This window comes from Xyrauchen texanus, chromosome 37, assembly GCF_025860055.1.
Source record: "Xyrauchen texanus isolate HMW12.3.18 chromosome 37, RBS_HiC_50CHRs, whole genome shotgun sequence".
NCBI classification, from domain to species: Eukaryota; Metazoa; Chordata; class Actinopteri; order Cypriniformes; family Catostomidae; genus Xyrauchen; species Xyrauchen texanus.
This window is the reverse complement of record NC_068312.1, coordinates 8521214-8542717: the sequence shown is the minus strand read 5'-3', so window position 1 is coordinate 8542717 and position 21504 is coordinate 8521214. Positions and strand designations below refer to the sequence as shown.

At 46.7% G+C, this 21504-nt stretch overlaps 1 protein-coding gene across 1 annotated transcript in view; it reads left to right on the top strand.

Annotated features, from left to right (window-relative positions):
* The window catches only part of LOC127631178 (anthrax toxin receptor 1-like), a 96763-nt gene that overhangs the window by 50645 nt on the left and 24614 nt on the right, over positions 1-21504 (top strand). The window contains exons 14-15 of the mRNA XM_052109204.1: positions 16829-16870; positions 19109-19204. Of these exons, the coding sequence (XP_051965164.1) occupies positions 16829-16870; positions 19109-19204 (138 nt within the window). The remainder of the gene's footprint in view (positions 1-16828; positions 16871-19108; positions 19205-21504) is intronic.

The window sequence follows — 21504 nt, the reverse complement described above, 5'->3', positions numbered from 1 at the left end:
GTGGAGTGAGCCCTAATGCCCAACGGGCATGGCAGGTCTTTTGACGCGTATGCAGCAGCAATAGCGTCCACTATCCATCTAGATAGTGTCTGTTTCGAGCGCGAGACCTTTGGTGCGCCCTCGAGCGAAACAAAAAGCTGCTCAGAGCGTCTGAAAGCGGCGAGCGCGCAGTATACAATCTCAGTGCTCTGACCGGGCAAAGGAGATTGGCGTCGCGTTCCCTATCGGTGCTGGCAGCGCCGATAGGGAAATGACCTGTGCTCTGAAAGGAGTACCGATCACCTTGGGAACATAGCCATGTCTAGGCTTTAAAATGACCTTGGAGTCACTTGGTCCAAACTCAAGACACGCAGTGCTGACAGACAGCGCGTGAAGGTCTCCCACACGTTTGACTGATGACAGGGCAGTCAGAAAAGCGGTTTTGAGTGAAAGGTATTTCAAATCCACGGATTGAAGTGGTTCGAAAGGGGGGGCTTTCATAGTTTCGAGAACTATAGAAAGATCCCAGATAGGAACCGATGGGGGGCGCGGGGGGTTCATCCTTCTAGCTCCCCTGAGGAAGCGGATGACCAGCTCGTTTTTACCCCATGACTGACCGTGCAGGGGTTCAGCGAGCGCCGCAACGGCCGCCACATACACTTTGAGCGTGGATGGGGATCTGCCCTTATCCAGCAGCTCTTGTAGGAATACGAGCAGTGACAACACCCCACATGTCCGCGGGTCCAGGTCTCTGTCGGTGCACCATTTTGAGAACACAGACCATTTTGACGCATAGAGTCTTCTCGTGGAAGGGGCTCTAGCGTGTATGATGGTGTTTATTACTCCTTCTGGCAGAGCGACGGGTAGTCGTTGATCACCCACGCATGCAGCCCAGCTCTGGGTGGGGATGCCAGATTGTGCCGCTGAGCTTGAGAGAGATCTGCTCTCACTGGGATGGGCCACGCGCTGTCAGTGACAGCTGCGTAAGCTCCGGGAACCATGTCTGATTCTCCCAGCGGGGCTATGAGGAGCACCGAGTGACGCGTTTCCTGATCCTCTGCATTACCTGTGGCAATAGCGAGGCGGGAGGGAAGGCGTAAGCGGGCGTCTGGACCAGTCCTGGGCCAGCGCATCCTCGCTTCGAGAAAAATATTGGGCAGTGAGAGTTCTCTTTGGACGCAAAGAGGTCTATCTCTGCTCTGCCGAATAGGTGCCATAGCGTCTGGACTGTTTGAGCGTGCAGGGACCATTCCCTGAGGGAATATTGTCTCTGGACAGTCTGTCCGGGCCGTCGTTCAGGTGGCCTGGCACGTCGCGTCGCCCTCAGCGGCGCAGGTGGCACTGGGACCAACTCAGTATGCGTTTCGATCAGATGGAAGAGGTTCCTGGATCTGACACCGCCCTGACGGTTTAGGTAGGATACCACAGATCTGTTGTCCGAACGGACCAGGACATGGTGACCCTGAATGACCGGGAGAAAGCGCACGGCCGTACTCGACCGCTATCATTTCCAGACAATTTATGTGAAGGAGCTTTTCCTGAACTGACCATAGGCCAAAACCGGAGAGCCCTCGCGAGACCGCGCCCCAACCCGTGTTGGACGCGTCTGTCGAGATGACTTTTCGGCGAGATACAGCTCCCATTGTCACTCCCGCTGATACCATTCGGCCACTGTCCAGGGCTGCAGAGCTGATATACAGGTCTGAGTCACCTTGATGGGCTGGCGGCCTGTGGCCCAAGCCCGGCGAGACGCGCAGGTGTTTAGCCAATGCTGAAGCGGCGCATGTGCAGTAAACCCAGCTGAAGTACTGCTGCGGCTGAGGCCATGTAACCTAGCACTCTCTGGAATTTCTTCAGAGGCGTGAGGCTGTTCATCTGAAAAGATGCGGCTAGTCAGCTGAACACGGCGCGCTGTGTAGATAAGCGAGCCGTCATTGCCACGGAGTCTAGTTCTATTCCAAGGAAGGAAATTGTCTGACTGGGCTGTAGTGAGCTCTTCGTCCAATTGACTGCAAGACCCAAACTGTTCAGATGGCTGAGGAGAACTGCTCTGTGAGACAGAAGCTCTATATGTGACTGTGCCATAATCAGCCAGTCGTCCAAATAGTTCAAAATTCGCAAACCCTGACTCCACAGGGGTGTGAGCGCCGCATCCATGCACTTCGTGAAAGTACGGGGTGCTAAGGACAGGCCGAACGGGAGGACGGTGCATTGATAAACCTGGCCGTCGAAGGCTGAATCTCAAGAATGGCCTGTGACGGGATTTATCTGAATCTGAAAGTATGCATCTTTCAGATCGAGAGAAATAAACCAGTCCCTCTGGCTCACATGCGCGAGGAGTTTCCTGATTGTAAGCATTTTGAACGGTCTTTTGCAAGCACCTTGTTCAAAACCCTGAGATCTAATATGGGTCTGAGGCCGCCGTCTTTCTTGGGAACAAGAAAATAACGGCTGTTAATCCCCGACTCAGCTCAGAGAGGGTGGCACTTCTCTATGGCCCTTTTGCACAGAAGGCTTGCTATTTCTGAACGAAGCATGCACGCTGCTTCCGTGTTCACAGTGGTTTCGAGCCAGCTCTGAAGCGAGGAGGGCGGCGATCGAACTGTAGCAAATAGCCCTGTTGTATTGTGCTTAACACCCACTTGGATATCCCTGGAATTGCTTCCCACTCTTTGAAGCGTAACGCTAGAGGGTGAATGGCCAATTCGCTCTGATTGCCGCACACAGAGCGCTGAACAAAATGTGTGGCTGCGTTTAGTGTGTTCATGCATGATTGCTTGCAGACAGCATGAACAGGCTGTTTTGTGAGTGACTTCCGATTGGAATGAATGGGGAAAGAGTCACATCTGTTACGTGATGCGCAAGCATAGTCATGGGCACGGGACTTACACACAGAGGAATGTTTGCTGGCCGTGTAACAGAGCGGGCAGAGAATGGGCGCGCGACGTATTCGTGGGCGCATTTATTGACTCTAGCGCTCGAGTGGTTCGTAACCGCTTTATGTGAGCATGCTCTGGTGGGGACACTAGACATGCAGTGCTTGTGTGCAGAAGTGAACACTGGATTGTGGGCACATTTTCTACACATAGGGCTGGTCGTGTGACAGAGCGGCCAGAGAATGGGTGCGCGCACGCATTTGTGGGCGCCTTCATTGACTCTGACACTCGAGCGGTTCGTAACCGCTTTATGAGAGCGTGCTCTGATAGGGGCACGGGATGTGTTATGCTTGTGTGTAGGGGCGAACACTGGGTTGTGGGCACATTTTCTATACATAAGACATGTTTGCTCTTTACAAGATTTATTTGGGTCGCCGTGAAAACGGCGTTTGAGTGCAGGCAAGCGGGCAGTGTCACCGGCTTGTTGGCTGCTAAATTCACCACTGTAGTAGCCTGAGAGAAGGGGACTGACGGGGGCAAACAGGGGACTGACTGGCGGGGAGGGTGAAGGCGATGCTCGAGGGTTGGGCTCCGGCGAGGCAATCGCTTCTACCATTGTTTCCGGCAGCCTTTGAGAGCGGCGCATTTTACTGCGCGGCTGAACGGAAGGCGGCGCGGCGTCTTCGGTCCTGAGCGCTTCGAGTCGAGCCCGCAGGGTCGACATCGGCAGCTCCTCGCAGAGATCGCATCCGCCTTCGGCGAGGGCGAGCTCTGCATGCCCCAGTCCCAGGCAGAGAGCGCAGATGATGTGGCGGTCTCCGGTGCTGAGAGGAGCACGGCATGAGGCGCAAGTGGAGCGAGGCATCTTAAAAAAGACGCTCGTACTCTTTTGTGAAGTTCTTAAGAACTAGCATGCTTTTAAAAAGGATACGTCGCCGGATGGCGTAGCTCGCAGGACGGCTGAAGGTGGCGAAGACGGCCGGCTTCTTCGAGCGCTGTCCAGGCTTGCTTGATGCCCCTCGAACGGCGACGCGGCTTCCAGTTCAGTGATGCGAAGAGCTTCGCTGAAGAGATGAAAATCAGGGTTCCAGCCTACGAACTACGCTTATATGCACTCTAGTCACGGCCATTTTGGCGGGCTTTGATGCAGTGAGCGCGCGGACGCCTCTCATTGGATGCGAGTTCGCCCAAGCTCGTCTATAGGCTGCAGCAGTTGCCGCAGAGCAACCTATGAGCTCGCTAGATAGCCCGCTCAAGGTCTGCAGCTGCCGCACTGCGTTGACAGTGGATACAAAAATTAAGGATAATTTTTTGGCTTCAATATCTCAGAAAAGATGAATCTTTCCCGTAGCGTAAGCTAGCTTACGCAATACGAGAGAACCTCTTGTAAGAGAACATAAGGTTTCATATGTAACCCTGGTTCTCTTATAACAGGAGTGAGGTATCTCACCACACTACCCTCCTTGCAGCAGCACTGGGAATAAATAAGCGGAGAATAATGTAAAGGCAGGTGACAGAGGCTTATATCAGGAAGACTGTCTGTCACTGGACATACGTGGTGCTATAAAATTGCTTCCATGATTTCATGCACAAGCTGTTTTTCCCATAATGAGATACTTCAATCCTGTTATCAGAAAACCGGGGATACCTTAAACTCTACATTTGAGTTTTGACTTTGATTTGATTTCCACTTAACATAAAAATATAACTATAACTATTACATGTTGTTCCTCATCTCTTCATATCTAAATCTAAATGATTGTATCTATTAAGAAGATTAATTATATAGCAAGTTCCCCTTCTGCAGTGGTGGACGAAGTACACATACCATGTACTTGAGTTAAAGTAAAGATACTCAAGGTAAAATATTACTCAAGTAAAAGTAGAAGTGCTGCCTTTAAACATTCACTTGAGTAAAAGTACAAAAGTATTTGCCTTCAAATGTACTTAAGTACATTTGAAGGCAAATGTACTTAAGTATCCAAGTACTATGATTTTTTATGGCCATAATGTCCTATTATAATTTGTCACAAGACTCTTGCTTAACTCAGTCTATATGAAGACTAATGTCACTCTGGGCACACCAATCTATTAATAAAATGACATTAATTAGTCATATATATATATATTTGAATTGAATACATTTTTTGTGTGTTTAATTTTGGAGGGAAGGGGACTGTTCCCATAAGGTATAATACATTTACAGTATTTACTGTATATATTTTTCTCGAGTGTCTATGGTCATAATTATTAACATCCTAATGTTATGATACATTCACATAAACCTGCACAACACCATTAAAATATATATATATATACAGACACACGCACACATATATATATATATATATATATATACACACACACACACACACACACACACACATACATACATAGAATATATATATAATTGCTGCAATAATAGCTGCTGCTCTCTGCCCCGCTTAAAATCATTGACAACACAATTTGTTTGGAACTATTGAGAGCTACACGAATCACGTGACCGCGCGGCGACGAGATCACTGTCGCAACCGTCTATGTTCGCAACTCTCATATTTAACGGCTCGGGGGTGCGTTTCCCGTACAACGACGTAACTTGCTGCTCCACTACCGTAGTACGATGCACTGTTGAAGAAATCAACTTGCTAGTCACAACTGTTTCCCGAAACCGTATTGTCGCAAATTGGTTGTTCAACCATGTTGGTTAATGATGTCACACATGTGGTGGAGTAAAAACGTCTAGGTTACGTATGTAACCTCCGTTCCCCGATGGAGGGAACGAGACGTTGTGTCAGAGAAGCGACACTAGGGGTCTCTCTTGAGCGCCGATATTCACCTCTGAACTATGAAAAAAGGCCAATGAGAGTTGGTAACCAGTATTTGCATGTCCCGCCCCCGGACATACGGGTATTTAAGCGGTGCAAATACGGGAGTTCATTCAGGATTTTTCAGAGGAGCCGGAAATGGTCCGGCCACAACAGGGGCTCGGCTCAGCGTCGTGGCAGGGGAGACACAACGTCTCGTTCCCTCCATCGGGGAATGGAGGTTACATACGTAACCTAGACGTTCCCCTTCTGTCGCTCTCTCCACGTTGTGTCAGAGAAGCGACACTAGGGGTCCACTTAAAAAGAGCCATGCGCTGAGCTGTGTATGTGACCTGCTGATACAGGAGCGAGCAGGTATTCCTACGTGCAGAACGACCAACTGTATCAGGCTGCACATACCCTTCCCCAATGCCCCATTTAAGCCATCAGGATTCCTTATCGTTACCCTGGAGGGGGGAACAAGGTGATGGCCGCCAACATGGGAACGGGCCAGCCTGGCTGGGCCTCTTTTCTCTCTATGTTTCTCGCATAGAGCAACTACGAGTACAGGGTAGCTTGCGGTACCCGCAGTGGTTTGGGTCGGCGAGTTCCTCCGCAGAACTGCGACCCACGAGGGCTAGGGAGGAGTCAACCAGTGTCCCAAACCTGGGATCTTCTGGGAATGAAGGCACACTGTTTCACCTGGTTAGGGGGAAGGGCGCTGGGTGCAAGCGATTCACCCGATCAGATCGTGGACGTGCCACCGAGTTCTACGGGCTCGGTACCTGAGAGAACACGGGACGATACTGACTCAACTCGGAGATTGTAGAATCTCACAAAAGTGTTAGGTGTTGCCCAGCCCGCTGCTCTACAAATGTCTGCTAGGGCAGTGCCCCTAGCCAGTGCCCACGAGGACGCAACACTCCTGGTGGAGTGGGCTCGGACCCGCAAAGGGGGGCACGGCCTGGGTGTGATAAGCCAGGAAATGGCGTCGACAACCCAGTGGGCGAGTCTCTGCTTGGAGACAGCATTCCCTTTCTGCTGTCCCCCAAAGCAAACGAAGAGCTGCTCAGAGCGTCTGGTGCTCTGTGTGCGGTCCAGGTAAATACGTAAGGCACGTACTGGACACAGCAGTGAAAGGGCTGGGTCTGCCTCCTCCCGGGGCAGTGCTTGCAGGTTCACCACCTGATCCCTGAAGGGTGTGGTAGGAACCTTGGGCACGTAGCCCGGTCGCGGTCTTAGGATCACGAAAGTGTCCACCGGACCGAACTCCAGGCAAGCGTCGCTAACAGAGAACGCATGCAGGTCCCCGACCCTCTTGAGAGGGCCCTGAGTCCAACTGAGTCAAGCGGCTCGAAGGGGAGTCTCCGGAGTCCCATAAGGACGACCGAGAGATCCCAGGAGGGAAACAGGTTAGGCCGGGAGGGAGTCATCCTCCGGGCACCTTTTAGGAACCTGACAATTAAGTCATGCTTACCAAGAGACTTGCCGTCTACCGTGTCGTGGTGGGCCATGATAGCGGCAACATACACCTTGAGGGTGGAGGGGGACAGCCTCCTCTCCAGCCTCTCCTGAAGAAACACGAGCACTGACCTAACTGCGCACTTCTGCGGGTCTTCGGCTCGGGATGAACACCAGTCCGCGAACAGACGCCACTTCAGGGCGTAAAGATACCTGGTCGAAGGGGCTCTGGCTTGGTTAATAGTGTCTATGACGGCCGAAGGTAGGCCGGCTAGATCCTCCACGTCCCATCCAGGGACCAGACATGGAGATTCCAGAGGTCTGGATGTGGATGCCAGAGCGTGCCCCGTCCCTGAGAAAGAAGGTCCTTCCTCAGGGGAATTCGCCAGGGAGGGGCTGTCATGAGGAGCGTGAGATCCGAAAACCACGTCCGGTTGGGCCAGTAGGGGGCCACCAGAGTGACTTGCTCCTTGTCCTCCCTGACCTTGCATAGCACCTGTGCAAGAAGGCTCAGTGGGGGAAAAGCGTACTTGCGCAGCCCCGCGGGCCAGCTGTGCGCCAGAGCATCTGTCCCAAGGGGAGCCTCTGTGAGGGCATACCAGAGCGGACAGTGGGAGGTTTCCTGGGAGGCAAACAGGTCTACCTGGGCCTTGCCGAACCTGTCCCAAATCAGCTGGACCGATTGGGGTGGAGCCTCCACTCTCCGCCGGGCAAGTTTTGTCTTGACAGCGCGTCCGCTATCACATTGAGGTTGCCGGGGATGTGAGTGGCGCGCAGTGACTCCAGTCGCTGCTGACTCCAAAGTAGGAGACGACGGGCGAGCTGTGACATGTGGAGGGAGCGTACTCCGCCTTGGCGGTTTATGTAGGCCACCACCATGGTGCTGTCTGTCCTGACTAGGACGTGCTTGCCACGAATCAACGGAAGAAATTTCTTCAGGGCAAGAAAAACGGCCAGCAGCTCTAGGCAGTTGATGTGCCAGCGCAGCGGGCCTCGGTTCCACCGGCCTGCGGCTGCGCGCCCGTTGCACATGGCGCCCCAACCCAATTTGGAGGCGTCGGCTGTAACCAGACCGTGACGGGACACCTGCTGCAAGGGTACACCTGCCCGTAGAAAGCAGAGGTCTGTCCAGGGTTTGAAGGTTTGGCGGCAGGCAGGGGTAACTTCCACGCCGTGCGTGCCGTGGTGCCATGCTCGTCTCGGGACTCGAGTCTGGAGCCAATGCTGAAGTGGTCTCATATGCATCAACCCCAGTGGCACGGCCGTCGCGGAGGATGCCATATGCCCCAGGAGCCGTTGGAAACGTTTCAAAGGGACCACGGTGCCTGGTTCGAAAGAAGTGAGGCATTCCAGCACTGACTGAGCACGCTCGTTGGAGAGACGTGCTGTCATTGAGACTGAGTCTAACTCCAAACCAAGAAAAGCGGGGACGGGAGTCAACGAGCGTGCCGGGGCGCGGGTGGTCCGAGGGGGCGTACCCGGCGGAGCTGCACCCGCTGCCATCCCCGAATCACCTCCATCGCCAGCCGCATCGTCCTCAATCCCGTGGGAAGAAGGAGCGATGCGGGGGGCGGCTGGAGTGGCCTGCTTACGGTTGTAAGCAAGCCGCGACCGCAACGTTGTCATGGTCATGTTCTCGCAATGAGAACATGAACCATCCACAAACGCAGCCTCAGTGTGATCGCTGCTCAGACACACGAGACAACGCCTGTGGCCGTCGGAAGCGGAGAGTACTCTACCGCATCCAGGAACAACACAGGGGCGGAAAGTCATCTTTATAAAGACGCATCCTTAAAAGGATGTTCAACGCCGCTGAGTTTTTGCTCTTTTAGAGGAAATTACTCTTAAATAAAATCACTCTTTTATGAATGAAAGAACTCGTGAGAGATCTTTCTTATCTGCAACTGTCGATGCGCTCAGGGGCAGGAAGTGCACAGCCGTGCAAACAGGCTGAAAGCCGCTATTGTGCGCCGTAGAATCCAACAGCATGCAGCAGAGGATAGCAGGAACTCGGCGTGTAAAACGCAGCAGTCTGCAAACACGACCATTGGCTTTGAAGAAATTTTCTGAATGAACTCCCGTATTTGCGCCGCTTAAATACCCGTATGTCCGGGGGCGGGACATGCAAATAATGGTTGCCAACTCTCATTGGCCTTTTTTCATAGTTCAGAGGTGAATATCGGCGCTCAAGAGAGACCCCTAGTGTCGCTTCTCTGACACAACGTGGAGAGAGCGACAGAAGGGGAACTACTTTTAATGAATCTGTTTGCGATTGAATTAATGCTAGATGTTTTGCTATAAATTACGGACATGTCAGCTGAGGACTATCTCATATTTTTCTCAGTTATTTGCTTTATTTCCAGATTCAATCATAGGCTCGTTCTTACGCACTAGAGCACGTTCACACATGCACACTCTTCAAAAACGGTGCTTTAAATCTATTGACAAACTAAAAGACATAAAGGACATTTGTATGTCTTCTAAATAAATTATACTGATTGTACTGAATGTCATCTTGCTTATTTGGCTCAAGATAATAATTTATTAAGCACACATGTTATAATAACAAGAAACTCTGCTTCTAACTACAGGTCGAGAGCTGTTGTTCCAACCACACAACTCTGCGATGCTGTTTGCGAATGTTCGTTGGAACGATGGTTTTGGGAAACACCGACTCGTTGAACTATGATGATAACGACGGAACTTGCGACCATAGTTGGCTAACGATGCTTTTGGGAAACGCACCCCTGGTTCGCGCTTAGTAGATGCCACCAAGGCAAGTTCAAAACAAAGCGCGCGCGATGTACTGTGATTGGTGGCTCGTTTGACCAGTTACGTTTTTATCCACTCATAAATAAAAAGGAACGACTGATTTTGAAAATGTAGTAGAGTAAAAAGTAAGATATTTGACTTTGAAATGTAGTGGAGTTAAAGTAAAAATCTCCCCAAAAGTACAGATACGCAAAAAAGCTACTTAAGTACAGTAACGAATTACATTTACTTCGTTACTGTCCACCACTGCCCTTCTGTCACTCACTCGATGTTGTGTCGATGTAGTGACACTAGGGGTATCTCTTTGAGAGCCTCGGTCACCTCTTATCTTTGAGAAAAGGCCAATGAGAATTAACAAACAGAATTTGCATGCCCCTCCCCCAGACTTATGGATATAAAAAGAGGGAAGCGTGCATCTGTTCAGACAGATTTTTTTCTTCAGAGCCGAGTAGTTGTGTTTCAGCGAACTGAGTAAAACCCACTGCTGTTCAACTCACCTCTAAAGAGCATATGCTTTTGGAGACATGCCGCATTTCAGCGGCTTTCTTTTCTTCTGTAAGCCAGTGCAGACTATGCCCCTGGGTGCTTCGACGACCCTCTAAAAAGAGTATATATTTCTCTAAAAGAGTAAGCACATTGACGTAGAACGTCTTTTTAAAGACGCGTCCTTCCTTCTTGATGTCATTCCTGGATGCGGTCGTTACCTCTCCACTTCTGACGGCTATGGGCGCTGCCTCACGTGTCTGGGCAGAGATCACACCGAGGCAGCATTTGTGGATGGTTCATGTTCTCACTGCGAGAACATGACCATGGCAACGTTGAGGTTGCAGCTTTCCTTCTGGGGAAAGCCACTCTAGCTGCCCACCGCAACACGCCTTCAACCCACGGTATAGGGCCGGCGTGGCTGGCAATGGAGGCAATTTTGAGAATTTAACGGCCAGTGGGTAAATCCGCATGGACCACCCGTACCCCAGCACACTCGTCTGCCGAGATGAGACCGGCTCGCCTTACGGCCAGTCTGATGTCTCTTTCGGAGCCTCCAAGCTGGATGAGAGTTTCACCCCTTCATCGGAGAGCATCTTGTCGGACTCAGGCGCTGAGGACTCCACTGGGCTAGCGACTTCGGGTGTCGGAACCCTCCATCCTCCCCTCAGCCTTCGCGGCTAGATGATTGGTTCCTGGGTTTGGGGCGCTGCTCACAGCCACAGTTCCTTTCTTCCCGGAGGTATATGATGAGCTGACGAAGTCGTGGAGGGCACCTTTCATTGCCCGAAACCGACTTCCTCGCTCATCTGCTCTCACTACCCTTGATAGCATGGCGGTCCATGGGTACACGTAGCTCCCCCAGGTGGATAAGAAGGTTGCGGTGCACCTGTACCCGCAAAATGCCGCCACCTGGTGGGATCGACCGGCACTCCCCTCCAAGGCCTGTAGGTTGACGTCCGTTGGCATCCTGTCTGCTTGCCGAGGGTGTCCCCCTGTGGCGGTGAAACACCAGGCAGCTCCAGCTCTCAGCCCTAGCATAGAGCTCCCCACAGGAAGTGGACACCCCTCGTCTCACGAACCACCTTCCGGACCCGGAAGGCTCCCAAGCGCTCCTGAGCAACCCAGGGAGAGAGACATCTGCCACGGAGCTGGTATCCAGATTACTCCATACCCCGGTGGAGGGCCAGGTGCAGAATCTTTTGTTTCCTATCCTTTGTTTGCCACACCCCCAACGGGCTGCGGTACCCACATTGTCACAAAGAAAGCAGTTTCTTCACTACCTGGGTCACTTAGCCGGTGCCCACAATTGCCGTTCTCACGGCGATCAAACACCGAGCGCTTGCAGTTGGGCTCCCATGAATGCGGACATTCGACCTTCACGTGCCCAACTGCACCACACTCACACCTCAGGCCAGAAGGTGGTGACGAGGTGGTCGTGTAGAGGTTGTCACTACAGATCCTCCTCCTCAGTCGCATACCCGCCCCATCTGACTCGGCTACACGATTCAGTTCGCCAGGCACCTGCCCCGCTTCAGCGGCATCCGCTTCACCTCGATGTAGGGGAAAAACGCCTCGGTGCTGAACTGCCTGAGTACGTTCAGACCGGGAACAGTGGTTCCCGCAGTGGCCGCTCGGGTTGATGCATATGAGACCGCTTCAGCGCTGGCTTCAGACTCGAGTCCCGAGATGGGCATGGTGCCGGTGTGTGTGCTTTACGCACCTATTTGGATCGCACACAGAGCTTTAGACACTCTGAGCAGCTCTTTGTCTAATCTGGTGGACAGCGGAAAGGGAATGCTGTCTCCAAACATAGGCTTGCCCACTGGATCGTGGACGCGATTGCATTGGCCTACCAGACCAAGGCCGTGCCCGCCCCATGCGGGTTCGAGCACACTCAAAGAGAAGTGTGGCATCCTCGTAGAATTCGGTAATACGGAACAGCTGGCCGGGTATACCTCTTGCCCTGTCGGCAGACCCGCGTCTCCCTTGGTCAGAGGGTCACTGTGTTTGTAGAGCTCCTCCCCGTCGAGGCAGGACCTACCACCGCGCCACTTCCATATGTGGCTGGTAAGCCCATGTGACGTACTCTGTCACGTTAAACTCCCCAGCTGGGCAGGATGTGGTCTCCGCGGGGTCTTTTCCCCCTGAAAGAATAGGATAGGAAAAGAACGCCTTCCCCAATGCGTGTTATAGAGTTAGATGGCCCTGATGCATCTAACACTATATGGAGATAAAACATAGAGAGAGAGAAAAGGCGGCTGGCGTGGCCTGCTCCCATACGTTGCGTTGCTTCCCCCCCTCAGGAATGTGGGGAACTCTATGATGTATTTTGGGGTGTTGGGGAAGGTTACGTGCAGTCTGATGTACCTGCTATTTTTGCACGCAGCAGCTTGCTTGCACCTGTATCAGCAGTCCACGTAACACGGTTCAGTATTGTGGCATTTTTAGATAGGGACCCCTAGTGTCACTACATCGACACGTCGTGTGAGTCACAGAAAGGGAGCATCTCGGTTACTGTCGTAACCTCCGTTCCCTGATGGAGAGAACAAGATGTTGTATCCCTCTTGCCACAACACTGCACTAGCCGCTGAAATGGCAGGGACCTTACTCTCAGCTCCTCAGCTCAAATCCTGTCTGAACAGACACACGCTTCCCTCCTTTTACACCCGTATGTCCAGGGTAGGGGCATGCAAATTCTGTTCACCAATTCTCATTGGCCTTTTCTCAAAGATAAGAGGTAACTGAGGCTCTCAAGTTAGACCCCTAGTGTCACTACATCGACACAATATCTCATTCCCTCCATCAGGGAATGGAGGTTACAACGTAACCAAGACGTTCTCCAACTACACAAACTAATTAATGCTTGGAACATCTACCCCCTGTGTCAGATTAACAATTTTGGTAGATCCATTGCTTGCAAGTTCAAATTACATCCCATTAAGCTTGTATATAGATCAATATAAATGTTTTTATTTAGGAAAACATATCTGACAAACTTGCTGAATTATCTTGTTCCAAGAGTTTGTCCCAGAAACCTTTATTGCCTAAACCACATTACCTAAAGCAAAGTTTTAAATATAAATGGTTCTATTAAAGGGTAGCTGTCTTTGTGCACTCCCATGGGCTAATTTAATGTATAGGCTACACCTTGAATCTTAACCACCTCTGGTTGTTGCTATAATTGTTCTTCCAGGTATACTTTTTTGAACCATGTAATGGTTCATTTTCTCTAAGTGATATTCTAATGTTGTCCAAGCAGCTTTGGCAGGTTGTATCAGATTAGGTTTCATGCCCTATTTATTCTGTAATTACTTGTTAAGCCCTTACCGATATTAGACTCACACAGAGTCAAGAACACATAGTATTTGTGGATAGATTGGCCTAGCAGCTCTTGGATCCTGGATCAATTTGTAACTTCCAAGGTCCTCAAAGTCATAAGAAAACTGGAATATTTCTTCATTGCTTTTCCAGTGCAGTTGCAAAGATTTTTTAACACAAAAAAAGTTTCAACATAATGGCTGAGAAATTATCAGAGAAAAAAAGTTTATTTTAAATAATGAGAAAACCATAAAAGAATCCTATTGGTAAAAACACCTTAAACTCAAATGTACCAGCTTAAATTCCAAGATTGCATTATTTTGATTTATATGGGCAATATTGTCCTGTTGCTGGCACAAACTGGTTAACATGGTTATTGTTGCCGGTAGACCAGCTTGACCAGTGCAGCAATGATGGGAGACTAGCAAAAATTTGCATGAAATTGCCAAAAACATATATGATAAAAATGTAAGGCATAATGCAGAGTCAGCAGGTCATTATCACAAAATAAACTCAACTGGGTGATCAGAATTGTATCATCCCAAAGGGGTTTATTTTGCAATAATGATTGGCTGTCTGTAAATTATCCCACTTATTACATGGCTACTTACCAAATAAATAAATGCATGGACATAACATTTTTATTAGAGTTGATCATAGTTTATTACACAGGTCAACATGCATGGTTCCATGAGGAACCTTTAACATGCATGCAACCTTACCATTGATAAGAGGTTCTTTGAAGTGAAAAAAGGTTCTTAAAAATGGTTCTTTTAAAAATCTTCACAGAAGGGTTCTTTGGAAAAATGGTCCTTCTATGACATCGCCACGAAACCTTTTTTGAACCTTTATATTTAAGAGTATATGTACAAAGAAACAGACTGTGGGGTTATATAAGAGACATAAATCTGGGAAATTGGTTTACCTGGCACCTTTATATTTAAGAGTATATGTACAAAGAAACAGACTGTGGGGTTATATAAGAGACATAAATCTGGGAAATTGGTTTACCTGGCACAAATATTATACAGTTTGATGGTCATTAAAAAAAACACTGGACTGCTAGTGGATTGCATTGGTTCAAATCCCTGATGAGCTCCCAACTGTTACAACCTTTCCCAGTCTACAGTAGAATCAGCTACATCAGAATGCCATGATAGACCAATCAGAATGAAGCTGTGTAATAGTTTTAACTGGTCATTTAAACTGGTCACCAGCTGGACCGATTGGGAGTGGTAGGGTTTGTGGGGGGTTCAGCAGAGAAAGATTTATCATTTGCCACAAGACATTGTATCTGCTTACTTTGCTTGAGACCCAAACCTGAACTTTCTCCTGGTTTCTGAGGGACATCTAAAAACTCAAGCTGTCAGTGAGGTTAGACTGAAGAATCCCTAAGGAACTAGACTAGTCTGGAATTTGTCTGGAAAGGCATAACAGGAAACTTGAAGAAATTAGTAATTCTCATGTTAGAGGAGCCTACAGTGAAGGTCACATCAGGCTAGATGAAACCATGTGCCAATAATTTCCATAGGAACTTGCTGATCGCTATCATAAATTAGCATTAGCTTGAGTCTATGTCTTATTATCTTGGATTTATTTATTAAAATAAGTTGTTTAAGACTTTAAAAATTATTAATTTTGGTCAAGTTAAAAGTTGCTTGGCAAAATGCCTGACAAAATTAATATTTTTACAAGTCTTCAACAATTTTGAAAAAAGACTTGTCTGTTATTACAAGCTAATTCTGTCTATATGCTACTTGAACTCTTTTGGTTATCTGCACAGATTTTTATGAATGTCCTTTGATTGCCAAGTAGCCTTATGCTAATGTTTAAAATAGCCTATGCTAATGTTTTACACAAGGCACATAGGCATAATTGTAACACAGTGTTGACTCTTCAAGTGATTGATGTGAGGACGTGCTTCATTCATGATAAAGAATGAAGCTGTCTTCAATGCAAGCAAAGATTAGAATATCATTTGTTGACATATAGATGAAACACTAGCTTACACAAGTACTGATGCTAACTTAAGTCATCTTGGGAAGCTCCTACTTTAGATTGGAAACATTAATTATTATGTAATGTCATTCAAGTGATTTTGGAAGGAATAAAATAGACGCATTGTGCAATTGCGTAATTTTTTATCTCTATTTTTCACTTTTCAACAAAGACAAGAAGCTAGTGCAACTAAATGTAGAGCAAAAGATGCACTGCATTATGCCTAACAACGCCCCTTAATAAGTTATTCCTCATACTGATGTTTGGAAAATATCCCCCTCTTTATTGTAGTATTACTCCATGTCACACATTATATACCTTTTCTATTCTACCGTCCTGTTATGAACAACAGCACATAAAATGCATACAAACTAAATTGTAGAGTCACAATTTATTATTATCAATAACAATTAGTTTCCACCATGATTTCTTAATTTCCAATTCGGAAAGTTGGCCTGAAAGAAAATTGGGAGTTTCCCCAATGGTAATTACGACATTGTGGTAACGTTCCTGAGCACTCATTTAGTAAATGTGATCATTAATGACTTGAAGGCAGCATAAGACCACAGAAAGTAAAAATGTGTGGAAAAAACTCAAATAATCAAACAATATTGCCTTCAATCTAATCCCAAACACAAAAAATATGAGAGCTGGCATGATTACTACACTCTGAAGTTTTTAATGTCTCTATCCTTACAAGGCTTTTCACATGATTCCCAGAATTCCAGATGAGTTTCAAAACAAAAACAACGCAGATAGACCACATGTGCTCTTTCACAATTGTTTTGCATGTGGATGAGCACAGACCTTCCTTCTACGTCTTTGTACACACTCTTTGCAATCCAACCTTTCAGCTTTACGGATCGGGCCTCCAGATTTTTAGGTCATTTAAACTTGCTTGTAAACACACTAGAAAAGGGCAAGGGAGGGTGTGTAATTTTTAAGCCATGTGTTTTTGTGTAACCTGATATTCTGGCACACACTGAAAACATTATTCTGGTCCTTTGACATGTCAGTTTTTTAACTTTGGAGAGTATGTGGTCTGACATGCCAGCCTGAGAGTGGGCTCATGGTTTATCTTTTCATCATCATCTCTGTCTCTCTCTCTCTCTCTCTCTCTCTCTCTATATATAGATTATCCATGAACCACCACCACCAATTGTGGAAGAGAGTACGGTAAGCGATTTCGTAACCTTTGATTTTGATTGGTCTGCTAAGGCACACATCAGAATCTAATCATAAAAGTAAAGTTCTTCAAGGCAAACTTTAAATGTTGGCTAAATGTTTAACCAAATGTTGGTTAAAAACAGATTCAGACTTAACAATTTCATCCGAAATAGTTCCTAAATACTAATGAAAATGTAGTATTTATTGGATTTCGACCACTTTTTGAAATCCCCTAGACTTGTTTCACTAATAACATTAAACATTGATGAAAGAATATACAGAGCACCTCTGTGTTTCAGACTTGGGTGTGGAAATGTCACTGAATGCCATTTTCAGATATTATGATATAAAAAATATATATATATATTACGTATTTGGACATGTATCTTGCAAAACCAAACATTTGTTTTTTTAAAGTCCAACTGTTTCATCCAAAGATTTTAAGGGCTTATCAATTAACCATTTAGTGTATCCATATATTTTTAAGTGGTTTGAATATTTTATGTGTTTGTAAAGTATCAACTTATCAGTTTATCAGTAAACAAGATAACCAAACACAATCAATGTGTGTTACAATATTGATAATTTATATCATTTTTAACCACTATTATTTACTTTATGTACCATATACATTCAATGTGAGTATATAAGAATTTGCAGTCGGTCAACATAGAGAAGGATATATTGCAAGGGAAAGAGACCAATCAGTTACATTGTACACAGGAGACGCGTCATACAGATCAAAGGGGTGCGCATCAGAGGGAGGGAAAGGGCAGGGAACTCTTTTACCCAATGAGATCTGGGCCATCATTGTCCACTATTTGATACTGTAAACAGAGGCCTAATTAAATCTGTCAAAATGCAGTACTATTCCAAAAGTCTGTCTCATTTGTAAGTCGCTCTGGTTTATGGTTAATGCATCTGCTAAATGACTAAATGTAAATGTAATTACATTTCAGAAACACAAGATTAGATATTTTTAGATGTTTAGATATTTTTACTAGAATAACATGCACTGACGAATCATTCACAATACGATCAGGAATGTGCGTTAAGAGCATGTATAGGGTCAGTTTTAATTTCATGTTTTCTTAAAACTCCTTCAGTAGGTCTGAATGGTAATGGGAGCTTTGGGTGAGACTTTGGAAGGTTTTGTCAGCCTGTTGTTAAACAGTCCTGGCTCTGTTGTGCTAAAATGAATTAGTTCAGTCTGGACTTATTAGAGACCTGTAATATGATAGCATATTTTTACAAATCTGTCATTTGTGATGTCACTTGTCTAAGACCTTAGGAATGGTAGTGGATAAGAGACATTTTCCTAAAGGTTTTGTCTGGGTTAAACCTCCACTTTAATCAAGCCAATACACTTAAAATTACGTGATATATATATAATATGATGAAGAATCAAGTGGGTGATCAAATTGGAGTTTGAAAGGAGGGGACATATTTAAACCTCCTTGATTAAATATGAATGCTTTGATAAAAGATCATAAAAGGTTTGAATTCCATCACCTAGACTAATGGCTAAAGAGTGTTACATTTCCACAGAGCTGGAAAAAATTATAACATAACCTGTGTCAGGCCAAGTTGGATGTATATACTGGATCAGAAGAGGCAAGGGAGGGTGTAAGCATGGCTAGATACTTTCTGAAGCCAATAAATGTTAAAGTCATGTTTTAAAAGAGTAAGTCACACCTCATTTAAGAAAACACATTACCATTCGAATATGACACCAAAAATATGTTTTTGGAACTAAACAAAAAGCATCTTCACAATACTGTTCTTGTTTCATTAAACAAGATTTTTATAACAGTGGTTCTCAACTGGTTTTGCTTCAAGATGCAGAATTTATACTGGAGATCTACAGTATACATACAGTATAAACAGTGTGTGCATATATATATGTCTGGGGCATATTTTCTTACATAGATTTGTTTACAACGACGAGGGCATGCCATTTTGGCTAGCTTCTAATAAGTTACAGCTGGATTTGCCAAAACTACTGTAACGTGTGGTATAAAGCATTTGACATTAACAAAAGATGTTGAAAAGTTTATATGTCAACTTATTTTTCTATCCTACGATTAAATGGTTTGTTGCATTAAGCATTGTTTTTTCCCCATCCGTCCGCAACCCTATTAGAACAGTCCTGCTACCAGTTTTTGGGTCGTGACCCACCAGTTGAGAGTCACTGGTCTACATCTTGGTCACACTTTCATTGCTTACATCTGTTATTTGTTCTATAAGGATGACGAAGATGATGGAGCCCCCAAAAAGAAGTGGCCTACAGTTGATGCCTCCTACTATGGGGGTAGAGGAGTCGGGGGCATTAAAAGAATGGAGGTAAACAACAGTTTTATCACTCACTAGAGGATGAGCATCAGTCACTCAGTTAGCACACCCTCAGTCACTCAACAGATGCTTTTCATCCAGAGGAAGAGGGTTATATCCCTAGAGGAACCGTGGGGTTAAGTGTCTTGCTAAAGGGCAACAGATTCTTCAGTAAATCTACGGTTTCTTGGAATCACTGTTGATAGCATTACCAGCCAAAAGACTTCACCACCCGCTACCATTACTTCAGAGTGACGGAAAGTGAACAGTGAGTAGCCGATGCACAAATAAAGTGAGGAACTTACGGTCATCATAAAATGTGTGGTTGTCTTAAATGCACAATTTACACATGGTCAGGCCATTTTGTTAGATCATTTTAAAAATATAAAACATGTATGAGAATTTACGTCAGAACGGTTTTACAAAAAAAAAAAAAATACAAAATTCAGTTCACGATTAGGGCCAGCCCAAGCTCTGTTGGCGCCCTAAAACCCCAACAAGAACATTTTTAGTCTTACGTATTCAATTAAGCAGAGGTGTGCAATTGTTTTGGTACAGGGGCCACATCAGCCGTTATCTTTGTATCTTTTAAGCCCAGAAGTAGTAGTACACTCATGCACTCTATGAATGATGCACAATTCTGTGATGTTTTTACAGACTGATGGAACCATTCTGTGATTGCTTGAAGTTTTGCTGCTTCTTCTTTATCATCTATTAGTAAAACTGAATAAAGACTGAGCTTTAAGCTGTCTTCATCTTCCAAAGACATCTCCAATATTAATCCTTGTTTTACCTGCCTCTGGTCATGGTGGTTTTTAGATGGATGGTGAGGCTTTTTAGGTCAGGTGGAATAGGTTATCTCTGATCCATTTAGTTTGCTGGCTTCCATGGCTGCAGCACGCAGTGCAGTCAAATCTGGCAAGATTTGACTGCATGGTTACCAGATTGTATACATTTTAAGACCGCCGACCATGAGTGGGGAAGGGCTCACTGGCGACCGCCTGGAGCAAGAGAACCGCTGCCAGGGGCGGGGGAGACCCCTTCTGTTCCCCGAGAACGCGGCGGGGTGTTCCGGCCACCAGGGGCTGGAGGACTGCCTCGGATCCGCCCAGAGACGCTATATTATTAAGTACTTCAGTGCATCTCCTCCTCATGGACTGCACCAGATTTGCCAGTTTTTGCTGTGAGATGTTACCCCACTCTTCCATCAAGGCACTTGCAAGTTCCTGGACATTTCTGGGGGGAATGGCCCTAGCCCACACCCTCCGATCCAACAGGTCCCAGACGTGCTCAATGGGATTGAAATCACGCACAGAACGAGCAGTATGACTGTTGGCATTGTAATGCTGTAGAGTCATGTCAGGATGAGCCTGTAGGAATGGTACCACATGAGGGAGGAGAATGTCTTCCCTGTAACGCACAGCATTGAGATTGCCTGTAATGACAACAAGTTCAGTCCGGTGATGCTGTGACACACCGCCCCAGACCATGACAGACCCTCTACCTCCAAATCAATACCGCTCCAGTGTACAGGCCTCGGTGTTATGTTCATTGCTTCGACGTTAAATGCGAGTCCGACCATCACCCCTGGTGAGACAAAACTGCGACTTGTCAGTGAAGAGCACTTTTTGCCAGTCCCGTCTGGTCCAGTGAAGGTGGGTTTGTGCCCATAGCGACATTGTTGCTGGTGATGTCTGGTAAGGACCTGCCTTACAACAGACTTACAAGCCTTCAGTCCAACCTCTCTCAGCCTATTGCAGACAGTCTGAGCACTGATGGAGGGATTGTGTGTTCCTGGTGTAACTCTGGCAGTTGTTATTGCCATCCTTTACCTGTCCTACAGGTGTGATATTCGGATGTACCGATCCTGTACAGGTGTTGTTACATGTGGTCTGCCACTGCGAGGACGATCAGCTGTCTGTCACCTTCCTGTCTCCCTGTAACACTGTCCTCACAGTACGGACATTGCAATTTATTGCCCTGGCCACATCTGCAGTCCTCATGCCTCCATGCAGCATGCCTAAGGCACGTTCACGCAGATGAGCAGGGACCCTGCTTATCTTTCTTTTGGTGTTTTTCAGAGTCAGGAGAAAGGTCTCTTTAGTGTCCTAAGTTTTTATAACTATGACCTTAATTGCCTACCGTCTGTAAGCTGTTTGTGTCTTAACGACTGTTCCACAGGTGCATATTCATTAATCATTTATGGTTCATTGAACAAGCATGGAAAACATTGTTTAAAATCTATTCAGTGTCCTGAAAAAGGGATGTTTCTTTTTTTGCTGAGTTTATTTTGTCCACAAATGATAAGGATC